General features: G+C 51.1%; 1 protein-coding gene across 3 annotated transcripts in view; it reads left to right on the plus strand.

Annotated features, from left to right (window-relative positions):
* The window catches only part of LOC143809067 (uncharacterized), a 55,282-nt gene extending 52,411 nt beyond the window's left edge, over positions 1-2,871 (plus strand). For 2 of the 3 annotated variants that reach the window (XR_013222053.1, XM_077292227.1), the window contains 2 exons: positions 1,593-1,712; positions 2,533-2,871. Coding sequence is in view for 2 of the 3 variants with exons in the window: in XM_077292227.1 (XP_077148342.1) it covers positions 1,593-1,712; positions 2,533-2,647 (235 nt within the window). In the remaining variant the exon portion in view is untranslated. The remainder of the gene's footprint in view (positions 1-1,592; positions 1,713-2,532) is intronic. The other variant, XM_077292228.1, reaches the window with a different exon arrangement.
* The last annotated feature ends 14,553 nt before the right edge of the window (positions 2,872-17,424 follow it).

The raw sequence follows: 17,424 nt of genomic DNA on the forward strand, positions 1-17,424 counted from the left end.
ATCTGATATTTGGATCACATTCAGCCATGCAAGTCAATGAGCCCATGGAAACAATCAGACTGCACTGGATGACATTTGAGTTTAGTCCAATTTTTGCGCACTGACGGAATGGAGAAGATGAAGACATTTTTGTGGCCATTTTCTCCTCATCTGAGAGACTCGGATCACACTATGATCACACTCTGATCAATCTCTGATCACAGTTTGATCAGTGTCATTTCCATAGACATCTCATTTCTCTTGGATGAGAGAATCTACCGCCATCTGCACTTAACCTAATGGTAGTGTAGCGCCCCCACTGCCGCAGGGCCGAGGGGTACCCGGTACCGGGCCTCTGAGTCTCTGCTCTGGGGTTGTCACGGTGGCTAGGCCCGGTCCATGACCCTGCTGAGGGGCGTACAGTAAATGATGGTTGTGGATGGTGGTGGTGGTGCGGTGCAGTAAATAACGAGGATACCAGGTTGCAGTCTCTTTACCTCTTTACTGAAGGTCTCTGGGTCCTCAGTCCGGAATACGGTTCACCAGGCTGCGCAAGTCCGGCCGGTCCAATGGCACCTCCAGAGTTCCCTTTGCAGGTGGAAATCTGTGCCTTCCTGCTAGCGCTATGTGTTGTGGTCCTTCCCTGCTGTGCTTACGGAAAGTCCCCACAACTGTTGTGTCTGTTTCTTAAGTTCCCTCACAACTCGATTAGATGATGTTCTGCTAATCCTCCGTCCCTCCCTGATGTTACGGTTAGGACGGCACCCGTATGACGGGTAGGCTTGGAGCTCTTCCGGGACCCTAGAGTCACCCCTCTCCACAAGTTGCCTCCCAAGACTGCATAGGTGATTTAGGTGAGACAGCCTGCCTATGACTGACTGTCCTGCCGTTGGTTTGAAGTATTGCCTGAAGCTGAATATAGTAATACTTCCTCGGCGTTCCGGCCGCCGGTTGTGCGCCTCAGTAGGATGTTGCCTCGGTCTTACAGCATGACTCCTACTGGTATTTCTCCTTCTTGCTTTGATCTCGTTTCTCACTCAGCACAATATATCTCGCTTCTGTTCCTTTCTTAGGGCACCGCCGCTATGCTGAGCAGGCACGGTCCCGTGACATTCCTTCTTGTAGCCAGGCCTCTGTCAGGGTCCCAAACCTGACAGGGACCCTACCGAATCTTCCCCCACAACACCCTCTGCCACCAGGTGTTGTCTGGTCCAACCCAGTCAGCTTTCTGAACTAACTTCCTGCCTGACCCCCAGTGGTGAGGAGTGGCCTAATAAATAGCACCCTTAGCTCCCCCTGGAGGCCCGATCGTGAAATGTATTGGTGTATGTGATACCTGGTCAGATGAACTCCTTCAGTGCCATCAGACGTACCATAGCCCCCCTTAGCGGCGGAGCCACAGTACTGCAACGACCAGGACTCTGGGGCGCTGCACTAGCTCATCATATTAAAGTCCCGGAAAACTCTTTTAATGTAGAAATTCATTTTTATTGATCTGCCTTAAACAGAAAATCCTGTACAAGAAAAATCAGAGACCATATGTCTTACACATCATCAAATTGGGGATAAAATAAGGAAGACCATCTAAATTTGCTATTTTGCTTTATCTGTAGCTTTGGTGTCTTTTGTTCTGAGTTGCTGAGACCAGTGATTGCCTGCAGCCATCACAATCATGATGTCCCCTCTGCAAACTGTCAAGAAAGACTGGAGAGACATCACTGGAGCAGGAGAAGGTGAGTAATGCTGAGCTTACTATTAAAATCAAGTAGATAGGAGTTTTAGATTTCTAAATAGACCCCAATAAAAAAAAGTGGACAACGATCCAATTTTGGTGAGGTCAGCCAACTATCTGCTGCATATCAGTTGCCCCTGAAAAAAAGATAGTGTATGTGTATGGAAATGTCAGGGGATAGGTCATCAATGTATGATCGGATGGAGTGTGAGACCTAACACTTTTGCCGATCATTTTTCCCCGGTGTTAGCGGTGGCCAAAACTGCTCAGTTATGGAGCTGCACAGTGCAGCTCTGTCCATGGAATAGTAGGTACTGTACATCCTCCCCCTATTTATTGAAAAAGGAAGCGGATATGTACACTATACAGTTGACGAATCTGTGCTGTGCGCCGACACCGGAAACAGCTGATGGGCAGGGGAGCCCGGTGTAGCATCCCCACCTATCAGACATTGATGACCTATCCAAAGGACAGACCATCAATGTTAAAGTCCCAGACAAACCCTTTATAATTACTGGTTCAGTAATCATCATTAGGAATGAGTGAATAGCTTTGGATAAGTGCTTATCCGAATAGCTATAGCGCTTACCGAATAGCTGCCTCGGTAACCTGGATACCTGGAGTGTTCACGATAATCAGCTGTGACAATCACAACAAGAAGTCCACAAATTCTCTGCATTTTTATTTATAAACATCTTTTTTATGGGTTAATTTTGATCACTTTTATTCACTATCGAACACTAATGTTTAAAAACGCATTGGGAGCATAAATATCTTATTTTAGCATTTTTAGTAACAATATTTTATGTTGTTTCACACAGAAGAGATCGTCCAAGTCTGTTTTCCATCTCTAGTCATAAAACTGCCGAGTCCGGACAGCGAAGTATCAGAATGATAATATTTATACAGAACTTCAATATGTTTCGCCGATACTGATCACGGTTGGTATTTTTACGGTCTTGTAAGATATTTATCAAACTGTGTCCTGGGATAAAGTTTCTTGTAGAATGTTTTCAAGGCTTTTTATTTACTGTTGATAGGTTTATGGTTGAACATGCTATTAGTGACTACGGTGAACCCTGAGAATTTATGAAGGCTAAAGTTGGAGCATTGGTTAAGCTGTAGCTCATGTTGTCTGTTTTAAGAATTTTGGTTATCACTTTACGTTGGCGGTGTTAATCAGCGAAAAACCAAGTGTGTTACTGGGCAATTTTGGACACAATTTGGGTGTCAAAATACCATAGTAATAAAGTAATAAAACTTTCAATAAACTTTCCACCTTTGTGTGAGTGAGCCAACGAGTCAACGTCCGCTTCAGTAGTGAGGTCATTAGGACATGACGGGGTCCATAGAAGACATGACATCACGCGGGATTGTAAATTGGGACAAGTCGGAAGCTCAGAACCTCAGTAATGGGCAAGAGTAAGGAATACGTTTTCTTTATTATCCCATGACATTTTTTCATTTAATTTTTACGAAATTCTTCTTGATTTTGAGCCCCATTTTCCTTTTCTTGCTCTGTTATATTTAAAAATTTAGAAAAGAAAAACCAGAATGAAGAAAGCATTTATCTAAAACCATGTTCCCAAGTGTAAATGCTGCTTATTTTTCCTCTGCTTTTTTCTGCAGGTGTCCACGCCAAAATACATAATTTACTCTGATGTTATTGCATTTTTGCTAAGCATTTTGGATGTGCTTTCCCCCCTTTTTTATGTGTTTTTGTGCAAATTTTAGCCCCTTCATGACCTTGGATTTTTCTGTTTTTGCGTTTGTTTTTTGTTTCCTGTCTTCCCAGAGCCATAACGTTTTTATTTTTTCAGTCAATATGGCCGTTGGAAGGGGGTTTTTTTTGCTGGATGAGTTGTACTTTTGAACGACACCATTGGTTTTACTAAATTGTGCACTGGAAAAAAGGAAAAAATTCAAAGTGTATACCATGTTCACTAAATGCTAAAACTGACCTGCTATTATGATTCCCCAAGTCATTATGAGTCCATAGTCACCAAACATGTTTAGGATCTTTTTTATTTAACCCCTTAATGTCCAATCAAGGACACAGTCCGTCATGGCCGGGCGTCAGTTCCTGCACCAGGACGGACTGTGTCCTTCATGCATTTAAACTATCACTGCGTGTAAACTTGCAGTGATAGCTCAGTGCCGACAGCTATCTGTGACAGCTGAGAGGCACAGGAAGAGGTGCAGGAACCCATGCCGTCGTTCCCTGCACCCAGATCATTGTGATCGGTCAGTCAATCTGACTGACCAATCACAGCATGATTGCGCAGGAGATGCTGAAATGTCAGCACTTCCTGCCCAATCAGTGCAGTACCTCAGCTCTGCCAGTGGCATCCCGGCGACGTCATCTCGGGGCCCAATTGTTGCCATGGTGACCCAGGGTCCTCATGACGACCCCCGGGTCATCAAGCTACAGAAAGCTTCTGAGACCATGCTCACAGCAAGGTGTCAGAAGCTTTCAGTGTAGGTATAAAGCAGGACAATGTATTATACCTGAAATCAAAGTAAAACAGCGAAAGTCCCATAAAGGGACTAGGTAAAAAAGGAAAAAAATAAATATATATACTGTATATATATATATATATATATATATATATATATATATATATATATATATTACAAAATAATAATAATAAATAATAAAAATCCACTAATAAATACACATTTTTATGTAAAAAAAATTAAACAAATAATTAAAAGTGCACATTTGGTATTGCCGCATCTGTAAAAATCAGATCTATAAAAAAGTCATTCTAGTTAACCCCTTCAGTGAAGGCCGTAAAAAAAAAAAAAAAAACTAGCAAACTATGTTTTATCATCATACCTCTTGGAAAAAGTGAAATAAAACGCGATCAAAAAGATGAAAGTAAATAAAAATAGCATCACTGAAACCGCCATCTTGTCCCGCAAAAAACAAGCCACCATACAGCTCCATCAGCGGGAAAAAAAAAAAGTTATAGCTCTCAGAATAAAGCGATGCAAAAATAATTATTTTTCTATAAACGTTTTTATTGCGTAAAAGCGCCAAAACATAAAAAAATATATAAATGTGGCATCGCTGTAATCGTACTGACCCGAAGAATAAAACTGACTTATCAACAGAGGAAAAAATCGGACATTTGCACTGCCCCATAGAATAACATAGAGGGCGATCCGATGTTTTGTCAGATCACACTCAGAAAATACGGTAGTGACAGTGAGGCCTTACAGGGTCACCACCTGACCTGCTTACTAGCCACAAAGGCTGGGAGGGAGAATTAATACCAATGTCTCCATTATGTTTAATGGCAAAATATTATAGGAGACATTTTTAGTGTGTCACAAGACAACCATCGCAGGTTCGGCTTGGTTTTTTGAACACTTTGTACATTTTTATATCCAAGATAAGATTCCTTTCTGTTCTGTGATACGAGGAGGACACCAGCGTTCTTCCTCTGTCGCTCATCTTCCTCTCCGCTTGTCAGCTTCATAGTAAAGACAGAAATGATGAAATAAAAATCACTGCAGCAGCAAGAATGTGAGAAGAAAGAGGCATCAATTTCTTTTATCTGTCTGCCACCATGACATTATAACAAGACCTTGGGGATGGGAATATAGACTTTGTTATAGAGAGCAAGGATATGGGTGAAATAACATTTTTATTTGTTTATCTGTCAAAAATGTATTGGCAGGTTTAACGGCCATCACATAGATATTGGTACACAATGTGCGGTTGTATCTAGGGTTGAGCGAAATGGATCGGACATTTTCAAAAGTCGCCGACTATCAGCAAAGTCGGGTTTCATGAAACCCGACCCGATCCCACTGTGGGATTGGCCATGCGGTCGGCGATCTTCGCGCCAAAGTCGCGTTTCATATGACGCTTTCCCCGCCATTTTTTCAGCCAACGAAGGAGTGTGGGCAGCGTGATGACATAGGTTCCGAGAGAGAGAGAGAAAAAAAATAAAAAATTCCATTGACCTGCACTGGGTTTCGTGTTTCGGTTGGCCCCCGACTTTTCACAATAATCGGCCGATTTCACACGATCCGACTTTCGAGACAGTCGGGTTTCACGAGACCCGACTCGATCCTAAAAAAGCAAAAGTCGCTCAACCCTAGTTGTATCTATTAGCAGTGATGCCTCAGGGTCGGCACTGCGCCTTAAATTTTGCTTGTGTGTCAGTCCGGCCGTGTCACTACTAGCAGACACAGTTGCGCAGTGCACTGAGAACGACCATGTCTGTTAAAGTGACGGCCATCAAGTAGTGTTGAGCGATACTTTCCGATATCGGAAAGTATCGGTATCGGAAAGTATCGGCCGATACCGTCAAAATATCGGATCCAATCCGATACCGATACCCGATCCCAATGCAAGTCAATGGGACGAAAATATCGGAATTAAAATAAACCCTTAATAAACTTGTAGGTTCATTCTACATGAAGGAAAACAACTAAGAATAATGTAGGATGTATTGGGGGACGTGGCGGAGATATTAAAGGGACAGAGGTTTAGCCCAATGTAATAGAATAGCAGGATTTTTTATTTTTTTTTATGAAGTTCGGCGTTAGAAAGAATTTGACTATGTTATTTTTTTTTTTTTTTATGTCAGATATTGATGTTTCACTACTTCCACGCCCTTCACCTTCTTTTTTACTTCTCCCACGCTTTCTTCTTAATTATCCTCATCATCAGCTTCTTTGACATCAACTTCTTCACCTTATTCATCTTCTTCTTCATCTTCTACCTATTATTTTTTGGGTTACATTGTTCATATTCTTTTTATTTTACTATTATCTTCATCATATTCAACTTCTTCATCATATTCTTATTTGTGACAGGCATTCCCGTAGTTGTTATCTATAAAAGTTTGAAGATTACACCTTCCGTTCTGCCTGTCACAAACCAGTTACATTTGTCCGCGTTCAGTTTGGCCTGCAGCATCAGGCTTTATCCAGGGGCACCACGAGGAGGAACGGACTCACCCCCATACACTGCTTAGTCTTCTTCTGCTTATAATTTACATAATATTTTTTTGCTCTGATATTTTGTGTTATGCTTAATGTCCTTCTGCTCTTTGTTCTGCAGCCTCTTGTTCTTCTGCTTCTCGGTCTTCCAGGTCGTCGTCGTCTCCAGGGTCGTCGTCTCCGGGGTCGTCGTCATCGGGGTGGTCTCCGGGGTCGTCGTCATCGGGGTGGTCTTCAGGGTCATCGTCTCCAGGGTCGTCGTCATCACGGTGGTTGTCGTCTCTGGTGTCGTCGTCATCTTAGGGGTGTTCTTCCGGGTCATCGTGTTTAGTCTCTTGAACTTGGAAATGTAGCAGAAGGTACAAGAAGGCTGAGAAAATGCCGAGAACCAGCTGATGGAACTGGAACTCGGATGGCTACCCGAAGGTCCAAGAGCCAATGGAACTACCGAGGACCAGCTGACGTTACTGGAACCCGGTTACTAAGCAGGAGGTACCCGTGCCTGAAAGCACTACCAAGGACCACCTGACGTTGGTGGAACTCGGATACCCAGAGGGAGGCACCTAAGCCAAAGGCTCTGCCCGGAACCAGCTGACGGTACTGGAACCAGGATGGGGAGCAGAAGGTACAAGAGCAAAAGACACTGCCGAGAACCAGCTGACGGTGCTGGAACCCGGATGGGTAGCCGAAGGTCCAAGAGCCAATGGAACTACCGAGGACCAGCTGACGTTACTGGAACCCGGTTACTAAGCAGGAGGTACCCGTGCCTGAAAGCACTACCAAGGACCACCTGACGTTGGTGGAACTCGGATACCCAGAGGGAGGCACCTAAGCCAAAGGCTCTGCCCGGAACCAGCTGACGGTACTGGAACCAGGATGTGGAGCAGAAGGTACAAGAGCAAGTGTCTGCGTGGCTTTTGCAGGACACGTTGCCGGCTGCACAGCAGGGGAACAGCTGGCGGTGCTGGACCCCACTGACACATTGGCGAGGTGTTTGGCTCTGTGCAGCCAGCACTTCCGGACAGCAACGAGCGGTGTTGTAGCCCGGGCTCTGCAGGGGGAGCAGAGTGTAGGCCGAAGCCTACTTGAACCAATTTCAAAGGTAACCTTTAACCCCCCCTCAGGGGTTAGAAAGTAGAAGAGCCACAGCTTATGCAGCAGTAGTGCTGCACAAGTCAAAGGTTGCTCTTTTAATTTCGCTCCTTGCACACGCTGAATGAAACACGTATAACATTTAGCCCTTTATACAGTCAAACTGTGTTGGAGGCGCGAGTTCCCTTTGTAATGAGACGCAGCACAGGTGTCAAGAATCCCACCTTGGTGCTGGGTGCAGCCTCCCGAGCGTTGTTATTTGCTGTACAGGAGTCTGCGCTGTCGTGTTATCCCCTGGCCTAGCGCCGTTAGCGCTGCCCATCTTCTGGCATCATGTAATGTCGGCCGGTGCGGTTCGCGATGCCCATGAATCCCAGCCCCGCAGTGTCTTAACATTGTTAAAACACTGCGGGGCTGGGATTCAGGGCCTGGCGCAGCACATATGTTCGCCTCTCACACTCGGGTCCTTACACCCGCTTCAGACTGTGCGGCGTCATCTGATCCCTTATCGCATGCCACGGCCATGAAGCCGCACAGTCCGAAGAAGGCGGAAGGAGAGGAGGGACAGGCGAACTGATGCACTGATCCTGCCCATCAATCACACCCTCGCAGTCCCAATAAATAAGACACCGAGGGGCGTTGTGTGGGTCAGGGCGGCCGCAGAGGCGCAGGCAGCCAAACCATGATGCCAGAAGACGGGCAGCGCTACCAAGGGGGTTGCAGCGTGTCATTACAAAGGAAAGTCACACCACCGGGACGGTTAAATGGTCACACAGAGGACACATTGCAGACGTGTTTTCAGTTCCACATGTGCGAGGAGAATACGTTTCTGAGCCACCTTGCACACATGCAGCATTACCGCTGTACAAGGTGGCTGGATAACGTAAAAACGCCTGGGGGAGGGGGGACAGGTTCCCTTCAATTTCAGTTCTTGTGTCTGCGTGGCTTTTGCAGGACACGTTGCCGGCTGCACAGCAGGGGAACAGCTGGCGGTGCTGGACCCCACTGACACATTGGCTGGTGTTTTTCTCTGTGCAGCTAGCACATCTGGGCAAAAACTGGCGGTGTGTTAGAGCCCAGGGACAGCAGGAGGAGGAGCAGGAGGAGGAGGAGCAGGGGGAGGGGAGTGTAGGCCGAAGCCTGCACAGGCGGCAGCTTTGGGTGTGTTGTGTCTGCGTGACTTTTGCAGGACACGTTGCCGGCTACACAGCAGGGGAACAGCTGGCGGTGCTGGACCCCACTGACACATTGGCGAGGTGTTTGGCTCTGTGCAGCCAGCACTTCCGGACAGCAACTAGCGTTGTTGGAGCCCGGGCTCTGCAGGTGGAGCAGAGTGTAGGCCGAAGCCTAATTGAACCGATTTCAAAAGTCACCTTTAACCCCCCCTCAGGGGTTACAAAGTAGAAGAGCCACAGCTTATGCAGCAGCAGTGCTGCGCAAGTCAAAGGTTGCTCTTGTAATTTTTCTCCTTGCACACGCTGAATGGAACACGTATAACATTCAGCCCTTTAGACAGTCAAACTGTGTAATGGAGGCGAGAGTTCCCTTTGTAATGAGACGCAGCACAGGTGTCAAGAATCCCACCTTGGTGCTGGGTGCAGCCTCCCGAGCGTTGTTATTTGCTGTACAGGAGTCTGCGCTGTCGTGTTATCCCCTGGCCTAGCGCCGTTAGCGCTGCCCATCTTCTGGCATCATGTAATGTCGGCCGGTGCGGTTCGCGATGCCCATGAATCCCAGCCCCGCAGTGTCTTAACATTGTTAAAACACTGCGGGGCTGGGATTCAGGGCCTGGCGCAGCACATATGTTCGCCTCTCACACTCGGGTCCTTACACCCGCTTCAGACTGTGCGGCGTCATCTGATCCCTTATCGCATGCCACGGCCATGAAGCCGCACAGTCCGAAGAAGGCGGAAGGAGAGGAGGGACAGGCGAACTGATGCACTGATCCTGCCCATCAATCACACCCTCGCAGTCCCAATAAATAAGACACCGAGGGGCGTTGTGTGGGTCAGGGCGGCCGCAGAGGCGCAGGCAGCCAAACCATGATGCCAGAAGACGGGCAGCGCTACCAAGGGGGTTGCAGCGTGTCATTACAAAGGAAAGTCACACCACCGGGACGGTTAAATGGTCACACAGAGGACACATTGCAGACGTGTTTTCAGTTCCACATGTGCGAGGAGAATACGTTTCTGAGCCACCTTGCACACATGCAGCATTACCGCTGTACAAGGTGGCTGGATAACGTAAAAACGCCTGGGGGAGGGGGGACAGGTTCCCTTCAATTTCAGTTCTTGTGTCTGCGTGGCTTTTGCAGGACACGTTGCCGGCTGCACAGCAGGGGAACAGCTGGCGGTGCTGGACCCCACTGACACATTGGCTGGTGTTTTTCTCTGTGCAGCTAGCACATCTGGGCAAAAACTGGCGGTGTGTTAGAGCCCAGGGACAGCAGGAGGAGGAGCAGGAGGAGGAGGAGCAGGGGGAGGGGAGTGTAGGCCGAAGCCTGCACAGGCGGCAGCTTTGGGTGTGTTGTGTCTGCGTGACTTTTGCAGGACACGTTGCCGGCTACACAGCAGGGGAACAGCTGGCGGTGCTGGACCCCACTGACACATTGGCGAGGTGTTTGGCTCTGTGCAGCCAGCACTTCCGGACAGCAACTAGCGTTGTTGGAGCCCGGGCTCTGCAGGTGGAGCAGAGTGTAGGCCGAAGCCTAATTGAACCGATTTCAAAAGTCACCTTTAACCCCCCCTCAGGGGTTACAAAGTAGAAGAGCCACAGCTTATGCAGCAGCAGTGCTGCGCAAGTCAAAGGTTGCTCTTGTAATTTTTCTCCTTGCACACGCTGAATGGAACACGTATAACATTCAGCCCTTTAGACAGTCAAACTGTGTAATGGAGGCGAGAGTTCCCTTTGTAATGAGACGCAGCACAGGTGTCAAGAATCCCACCTTGGTGCTGGGTGCAGCCTCCCGAGCGTTGTTATTTGCTGTACAGGAGTCTGCGCTGTCGTGTTATCCCCTGGCCTAGCGCCGTTAGCGCTGCCCATCTTCTGGCATCATGTAATGTCGGCCGGTGCGGTTCGCGATGCCCATGAATCCCAGCCCCGCAGTGTCTTAACATTGTTAAAACACTGCGGGGCTGGGATTCAGGGCCTGGCGCAGCACATATGTTCGCCTCTCACACTCGGGTCCTTACACCCGCTTCAGACTGTGCGGCGTCATCTGATCCCTTATCGCATGCCACGGCCATGAAGCCGCACAGTCCGAAGAAGGCGGAAGGAGAGGAGGGACAGGCGAACTGATGCACTGATCCTGCCCATCAATCACACCCTCGCAGTCCCAATAAATAAGACACCGAGGGGCGTTGTGTGGGTCAGGGCGGCCGCAGAGGCGCAGGCAGCCAAACCATGATGCCAGAAGACGGGCAGCGCTACCAAGGGGGTTGCAGCGTGTCATTACAAAGGAAAGTCACACCACCGGGACGGTTAAATGGTCACACAGAGGACACATTGCAGACGTGTTTTCAGTTCCACATGTGCGAGGAGAATACGTTTCTGAGCCACCTTGCACACATGCAGCATTACCGCTGTACAAGGTGGCTGGATAACGTAAAAACGCCTGGGGGAGGGGGGACAGGTTCCCTTCAATTTCAGTTCTTGTGTCTGCGTGGCTTTTGCAGGACACGTTGCCGGCTGCACAGCAGGGGAACAGCTGGCGGTGCTGGACCCCACTGACACATTGGCTGGTGTTTTTCTCTGTGCAGCTAGCACATCTGGGCAAAAACTGGCGGTGTGTTAGAGCCCAGGGACAGCAGGAGGAGGAGCAGGAGGAGGAGGAGCAGGGGGAGGGGAGTGTAGGCCGAAGCCTGCACAGGCGGCAGCTTTGGGTGTGTTGTGTCTGCGTGACTTTTGCAGGACACGTTGCCGGCTACACAGCAGGGGAACAGCTGGCGGTGCTGGACCCCACTGACACATTGGCGAGGTGTTTGGCTCTGTGCAGCCAGCACTTCCGGACAGCAACTAGCGTTGTTGGAGCCCGGGCTCTGCAGGTGGAGCAGAGTGTAGGCCGAAGCCTAATTGAACCGATTTCAAAAGTCACCTTTAACCCCCCCTCAGGGGTTACAAAGTAGAAGAGCCACAGCTTATGCAGCAGCAGTGCTGCGCAAGTCAAAGGTTGCTCTTGTAATTTTTCTCCTTGCACACGCTGAATGGAACACGTATAACATTCAGCCCTTTAGACAGTCAAACTGTGTAATGGAGGCGAGAGTTCCCTTTGTAATGAGACGCAGCACAGGTGTCAAGAATCCCACCTTGGTGCTGGGTGCAGCCTCCCGAGCGTTGTTATTTGCTGTACAGGAGTCTGCGCTGTCGTGTTATCCCCTGGCCTAGCGCCGTTAGCGCTGCCCATCTTCTGGCATCATGTAATGTCGGCCGGTGCGGTTCGCGATGCCCATGAATCCCAGCCCCGCAGTGTCTTAACATTGTTAAAACACTGCGGGGCTGGGATTCAGGGCCTGGCGCAGCACATATGTTCGCCTCTCACACTCGGGTCCTTACACCCGCTTCAGACTGTGCGGCGTCATCTGATCCCTTATCGCATGCCACGGCCATGAAGCCGCACAGTCCGAAGAAGGCGGAAGGAGAGGAGGGACAGGCGAACTGATGCACTGATCCTGCCCATCAATCACACCCTCGCAGTCCCAATAAATAAGACACCGAGGGGCGTTGTGTGGGTCAGGGCGGCCGCAGAGGCGCAGGCAGCCAAACCATGATGCCAGAAGACGGGCAGCGCTACCAAGGGGGTTGCAGCGTGTCATTACAAAGGAAAGTCACACCACCGGGACGGTTAAATGGTCACACAGAGGACACATTGCAGACGTGTTTTCAGTTCCACATGTGCGAGGAGAATACGTTTCTGAGCCACCTTGCACACATGCAGCATTACCGCTGTACAAGGTGGCTGGATAACGTAAAAACGCCTGGGGGAGGGGGGACAGGTTCCCTTCAATTTCAGTTCTTGTGTCTGCGTGGCTTTTGCAGGACACGTTGCCGGCTGCACAGCAGGGGAACAGCTGGCGGTGCTGGACCCCACTGACACATTGGCTGGTGTTTTTCTCTGTGCAGCTAGCACATCTGGGCAAAAACTGGCGGTGTGTTAGAGCCCAGGGACAGCAGGAGGAGGAGCAGGAGGAGGAGGAGCAGGGGGAGGGGAGTGTAGGCCGAAGCCTGCACAGGCGGCAGCTTTGGGTGTGTTGTGTCTGCGTGACTTTTGCAGGACACGTTGCCGGCTACACAGCAGGGGAACAGCTGGCGGTGCTGGACCCCACTGACACATTGGCGAGGTGTTTGGCTCTGTGCAGCCAGCACTTCCGGACAGCAACTAGCGTTGTTGGAGCCCGGGCTCTGCAGGTGGAGCAGAGTGTAGGCCGAAGCCTAATTGAACCGATTTCAAAAGTCACCTTTAACCCCCCCTCAGGGGTTACAAAGTAGAAGAGCCACAGCTTATGCAGCAGCAGTGCTGCGCAAGTCAAAGGTTGCTCTTGTAATTTTTCTCCTTGCACACGCTGAATGGAACACGTATAACATTCAGCCCTTTAGACAGTCAAACTGTGTAATGGAGGCGAGAGTTCCCTTTGTAATGAGACGCAGCACAGGTGTCAAGAATCCCACCTTGGTGCTGGGTGCAGCCTCCCGAGCGTTGTTATTTGCTGTACAGGAGTCTGCGCTGTCGTGTTATCCCCTGGCCTAGCGCCGTTAGCGCTGCCCATCTTCTGGCATCATGTAATGTCGGCCGGTGCGGTTCGCGATGCCCATGAATCCCAGCCCCGCAGTGTCTTAACATTGTTAAAACACTGCGGGGCTGGGATTCAGGGCCTGGCGCAGCACATATGTTCGCCTCTCACACTCGGGTCCTTACACCCGCTTCAGACTGTGCGGCGTCATCTGATCCCTTATCGCATGCCACGGCCATGAAGCCGCACAGTCCGAAGAAGGCGGAAGGAGAGGAGGGACAGGCGAACTGATGCACTGATCCTGCCCATCAATCACACCCTCGCAGTCCCAATAAATAAGACACCGAGGGGCGTTGTGTGGGTCAGGGCGGCCGCAGAGGCGCAGGCAGCCAAACCATGATGCCAGAAGACGGGCAGCGCTACCAAGGGGGTTGCAGCGTGTCATTACAAAGGAAAGTCACACCACCGGGACGGTTAAATGGTCACACAGAGGACACATTGCAGACGTGTTTTCAGTTCCACATGTGCGAGGAGAATACGTTTCTGAGCCACCTTGCACACATGCAGCATTACCGCTGTACAAGGTGGCTGGATAACGTAAAAACGCCTGGGGGAGGGGGGACAGGTTCCCTTCAATTTCAGTTCTTGTGTCTGCGTGGCTTTTGCAGGACACGTTGCCGGCTGCACAGCAGGGGAACAGCTGGCGGTGCTGGACCCCACTGACACATTGGCTGGTGTTTTTCTCTGTGCAGCTAGCACATCTGGGCAAAAACTGGCGGTGTGTTAGAGCCCAGGGACAGCAGGAGGAGGAGCAGGAGGAGGAGGAGCAGGGGGAGGGGAGTGTAGGCCGAAGCCTGCACAGGCGGCAGCTTTGGGTGTGTTGTGTCTGCGTGACTTTTGCAGGACACGTTGCCGGCTACACAGCAGGGGAACAGCTGGCGGTGCTGGACCCCACTGACACATTGGCGAGGTGTTTTTCTCTGTGCAGCTAGCAGTACCGGGCCCCAACTGGCGGTGTTGGAGCCCAGGGTCAGCAGGAGGAGCAGGGGGAGCGGAGTGTAGGCCGAAGCCTGCACTCGAGCAAGTTGAAAGGAAACCTTTAACCCCCCCCCCCCAGGCGTTTGTAGCTGAAAGAGCCATTGTGTACAGCACTAATGCTGGAAAAGGTAAACTTAGCTCTTTTAATTATGGTCCTTGCACATGCGGAACCTAACAGTTATGAAATGTGTCCCCTCACAGCGTTAAACCGTCCGGTAGGTGGAACTTTCCTTTGTCGTGTGACGCAGCACAGCCATCATTTTTACCCCCTTGGCGCCGTGCGCCGCCTCCTCAGCGTTGTTTTAATCTGTCCCGGAGCCTGGGCTGTTAGGTTAGCCCTTGGCCATGCACACATTTTGCGCTGCCCGTCTTCTGACATCATTTGGTGTCAGGCTGGCTGCGCCTGTGCGGGTGCGCTGGCCGAGATCCCGCCTCGCAGTGTCGTCTAATGTAATCCCACCGCGGGCCTGTGATCCGTGCCCGTGCGCAGTGCATATCCTCTCCTCTCACTCCCCTCCCTACGGCTTTTTCAGACTGTGCGGTGTCACGGCCGTGGCATGCTATTAGGGACCAGCTGACATCGCACAGTCTGAAGAAGCCGTAGGGAGGGGAGTGAGAGGAGAGGATATGCACTGCGCACGGGCACGGATCACAGGCCCGCGGTGGGATTACATTAGACGACACTGCGAGGCGGGATCTCGACCAGCGCACCCGCACAGGCGCAGCCAGCCTGACACCAAATGAGGTCAGAAGACGGGCAGCGCAACATGTGTGCATGGCCAAGGGCTAACCTAACAGCGCAGGCTCCGGGACAGATTAAAACAACGCTGAGGAGGCGGCGCACGGCGCCAAGGGGGTAAAAATGATGGCTGTGCTGCGTCACACGACAAAGGAAAGTTCCACCTACCGGACGGTTTAACGCTGTGTGGGGACACATTTCATAAGTGTTTGGTTCAGCATGTGCAAGGAGCATCACGAAAAGAGGCACTTTTTCCCTTTGCATCATTACTGCTGCACAAGGTGGCTCCTTCAGTAACAAACGCCTGGGGGGGGGGGGGGGGTCAGGTTCCCTTACATTTAACTTGTTGTGCCTGCGTGGCGGTCGCAGTACACGTTGCCGTATACACAGCAGGGGAACAGCTGGCGGTGCTGAACCCCACTAACACATTGGCGAGGTGTTTGGCTCTGTGCGTACAGCACTTCTGGACGGCAACTGGCGGTGTTGGAGCCCAGGGGCAGGTGGAGGAGGAGGAGGTTGGAGGAGGTTGGAGGAGGTAGGAGGGATTGCCACACACACAGCAGGGGAACAGCTGACGTTACTGAACCCCAATAACAGAGGAGGGACTGTTGACTGTGCGTACAGCACTTCTGGACGGCAACTGGCGGTGTTGGAGCCCAGGGGCAGGTGGAGGAGGAGGAGGTTGGAGGAGGTAGGAGGAGGTAGGAGGGATTGCCACACACACAGCAGGGGAACAGCTGACGTTACTGAACCCCAATAACAGAGGAGGGACTGTTGACTGTGCGTACAGCACTTCTGGACGGCAACTGGCGGTGTTGGAGCCCAGGGACGGTTGGAGGAGGAGGAGGTTGGAGGAGGTAGGAGGGATTGCCACACACACAGCAGGGGAACAGCTGACGTTACTGAACCCCAATAACAGAGGAGGGACTGTTGACTGTGCGTACAGCACTTCTGGACGGCAACTGGCGGTGTTGGAGCCCAGGGACGGGTGGAGGAGGAGGAGGTTGGAGGAGGTAGGAGGGATTGCCACACACACAGCAGGGGAACAGCTGACGTTACTGAACCCCAATAACAGAGGAGGGACTGTTGACTGTGCGTACAGCACTTCTGGACGGCAACTGGCGGTGTTGGAGCCCAGGGACGGTTGGAGGAGGAGGAGGTTGGAGGAGGTAGGAGGGATTGCCACACACACAGCAGGGGAACAGCTGACGTTACTGAACCCCAATAACAGAGGAGGGACTGTTGACTGTGCGTACAGCACTTCTGGACGGCAACTGGCGGTGTTGGAGCCCAGGGGCAGGTGGAGGAGGAGGAGGTTGGAGGAGGTAGGAGGAGGTAGGAGGGATTGCCACACACACAGCAGGGGAACAGCTGACGTTACTGAACCCCAATAACAGAGGAGGGACTGTTGACTGTGCGTACAGCACTTCTGGACGGCAACTGGCGGTGTTGGAGCCCAGGGACGGGTGGAGGAGGAGGAGGTTGGAGGAGGTAGGAGGGATTGCCACACACACAGCAGGGGAACAGCTGACGTTACTGAACCCCAATAACAGAGGAGGGACTGTTGACTGTGCGTACAGCACTTCTGGACGGCAACTGGCGGTGTTGGAGCCCAGGGACGGGTGGAGGAGGAGGAGGTTGGAGGAGGTAGGAGGGATTGCCACACACACAGCAGGGGAACAGCTGACGTTACTGAACCCCAATAACAGAGGAGGGACTGTTGACTGTGCGTACAGCACTTCTGGACGGCAACTGGCGGTGTTGGAGCCCAGGGACGGTTGGAGGAGGAGGAGGTTGGAGGAGGTAGGAGGGATTGCCACACACACAGCAGGGGAACAGCTGACGTTACTGAACCCCAATAACAGAGGAGGGACTGTTGACTGTGCGTACAGCACTTCTGGACGGCAACTGGCGGTGTTGGAGCCCAGGGGCAGGTGGAGGAGGAGGAGGTTGGAGGAGGTAGGAGGAGGTAGGAGGGATTGCCACACACACAGCAGGGGAACAGCTGACGTTACTGAACCCCAATAACAGAGGAGGGACTGTTGACTGTGCGTACAGCACTTCTGGACGGCAACTGGCGGTGTTGGAGCCCAGGGACGGGTGGAGGAGGAGGAGGTTGGAGGAGGTAGGAGGGATTGCCACACACACAGCAGGGGAAC

Source organism: Ranitomeya variabilis, chromosome 2 (genome assembly GCF_051348905.1).
Source record: "Ranitomeya variabilis isolate aRanVar5 chromosome 2, aRanVar5.hap1, whole genome shotgun sequence".
NCBI classification, from domain to species: Eukaryota; Metazoa; Chordata; class Amphibia; order Anura; family Dendrobatidae; genus Ranitomeya; species Ranitomeya variabilis.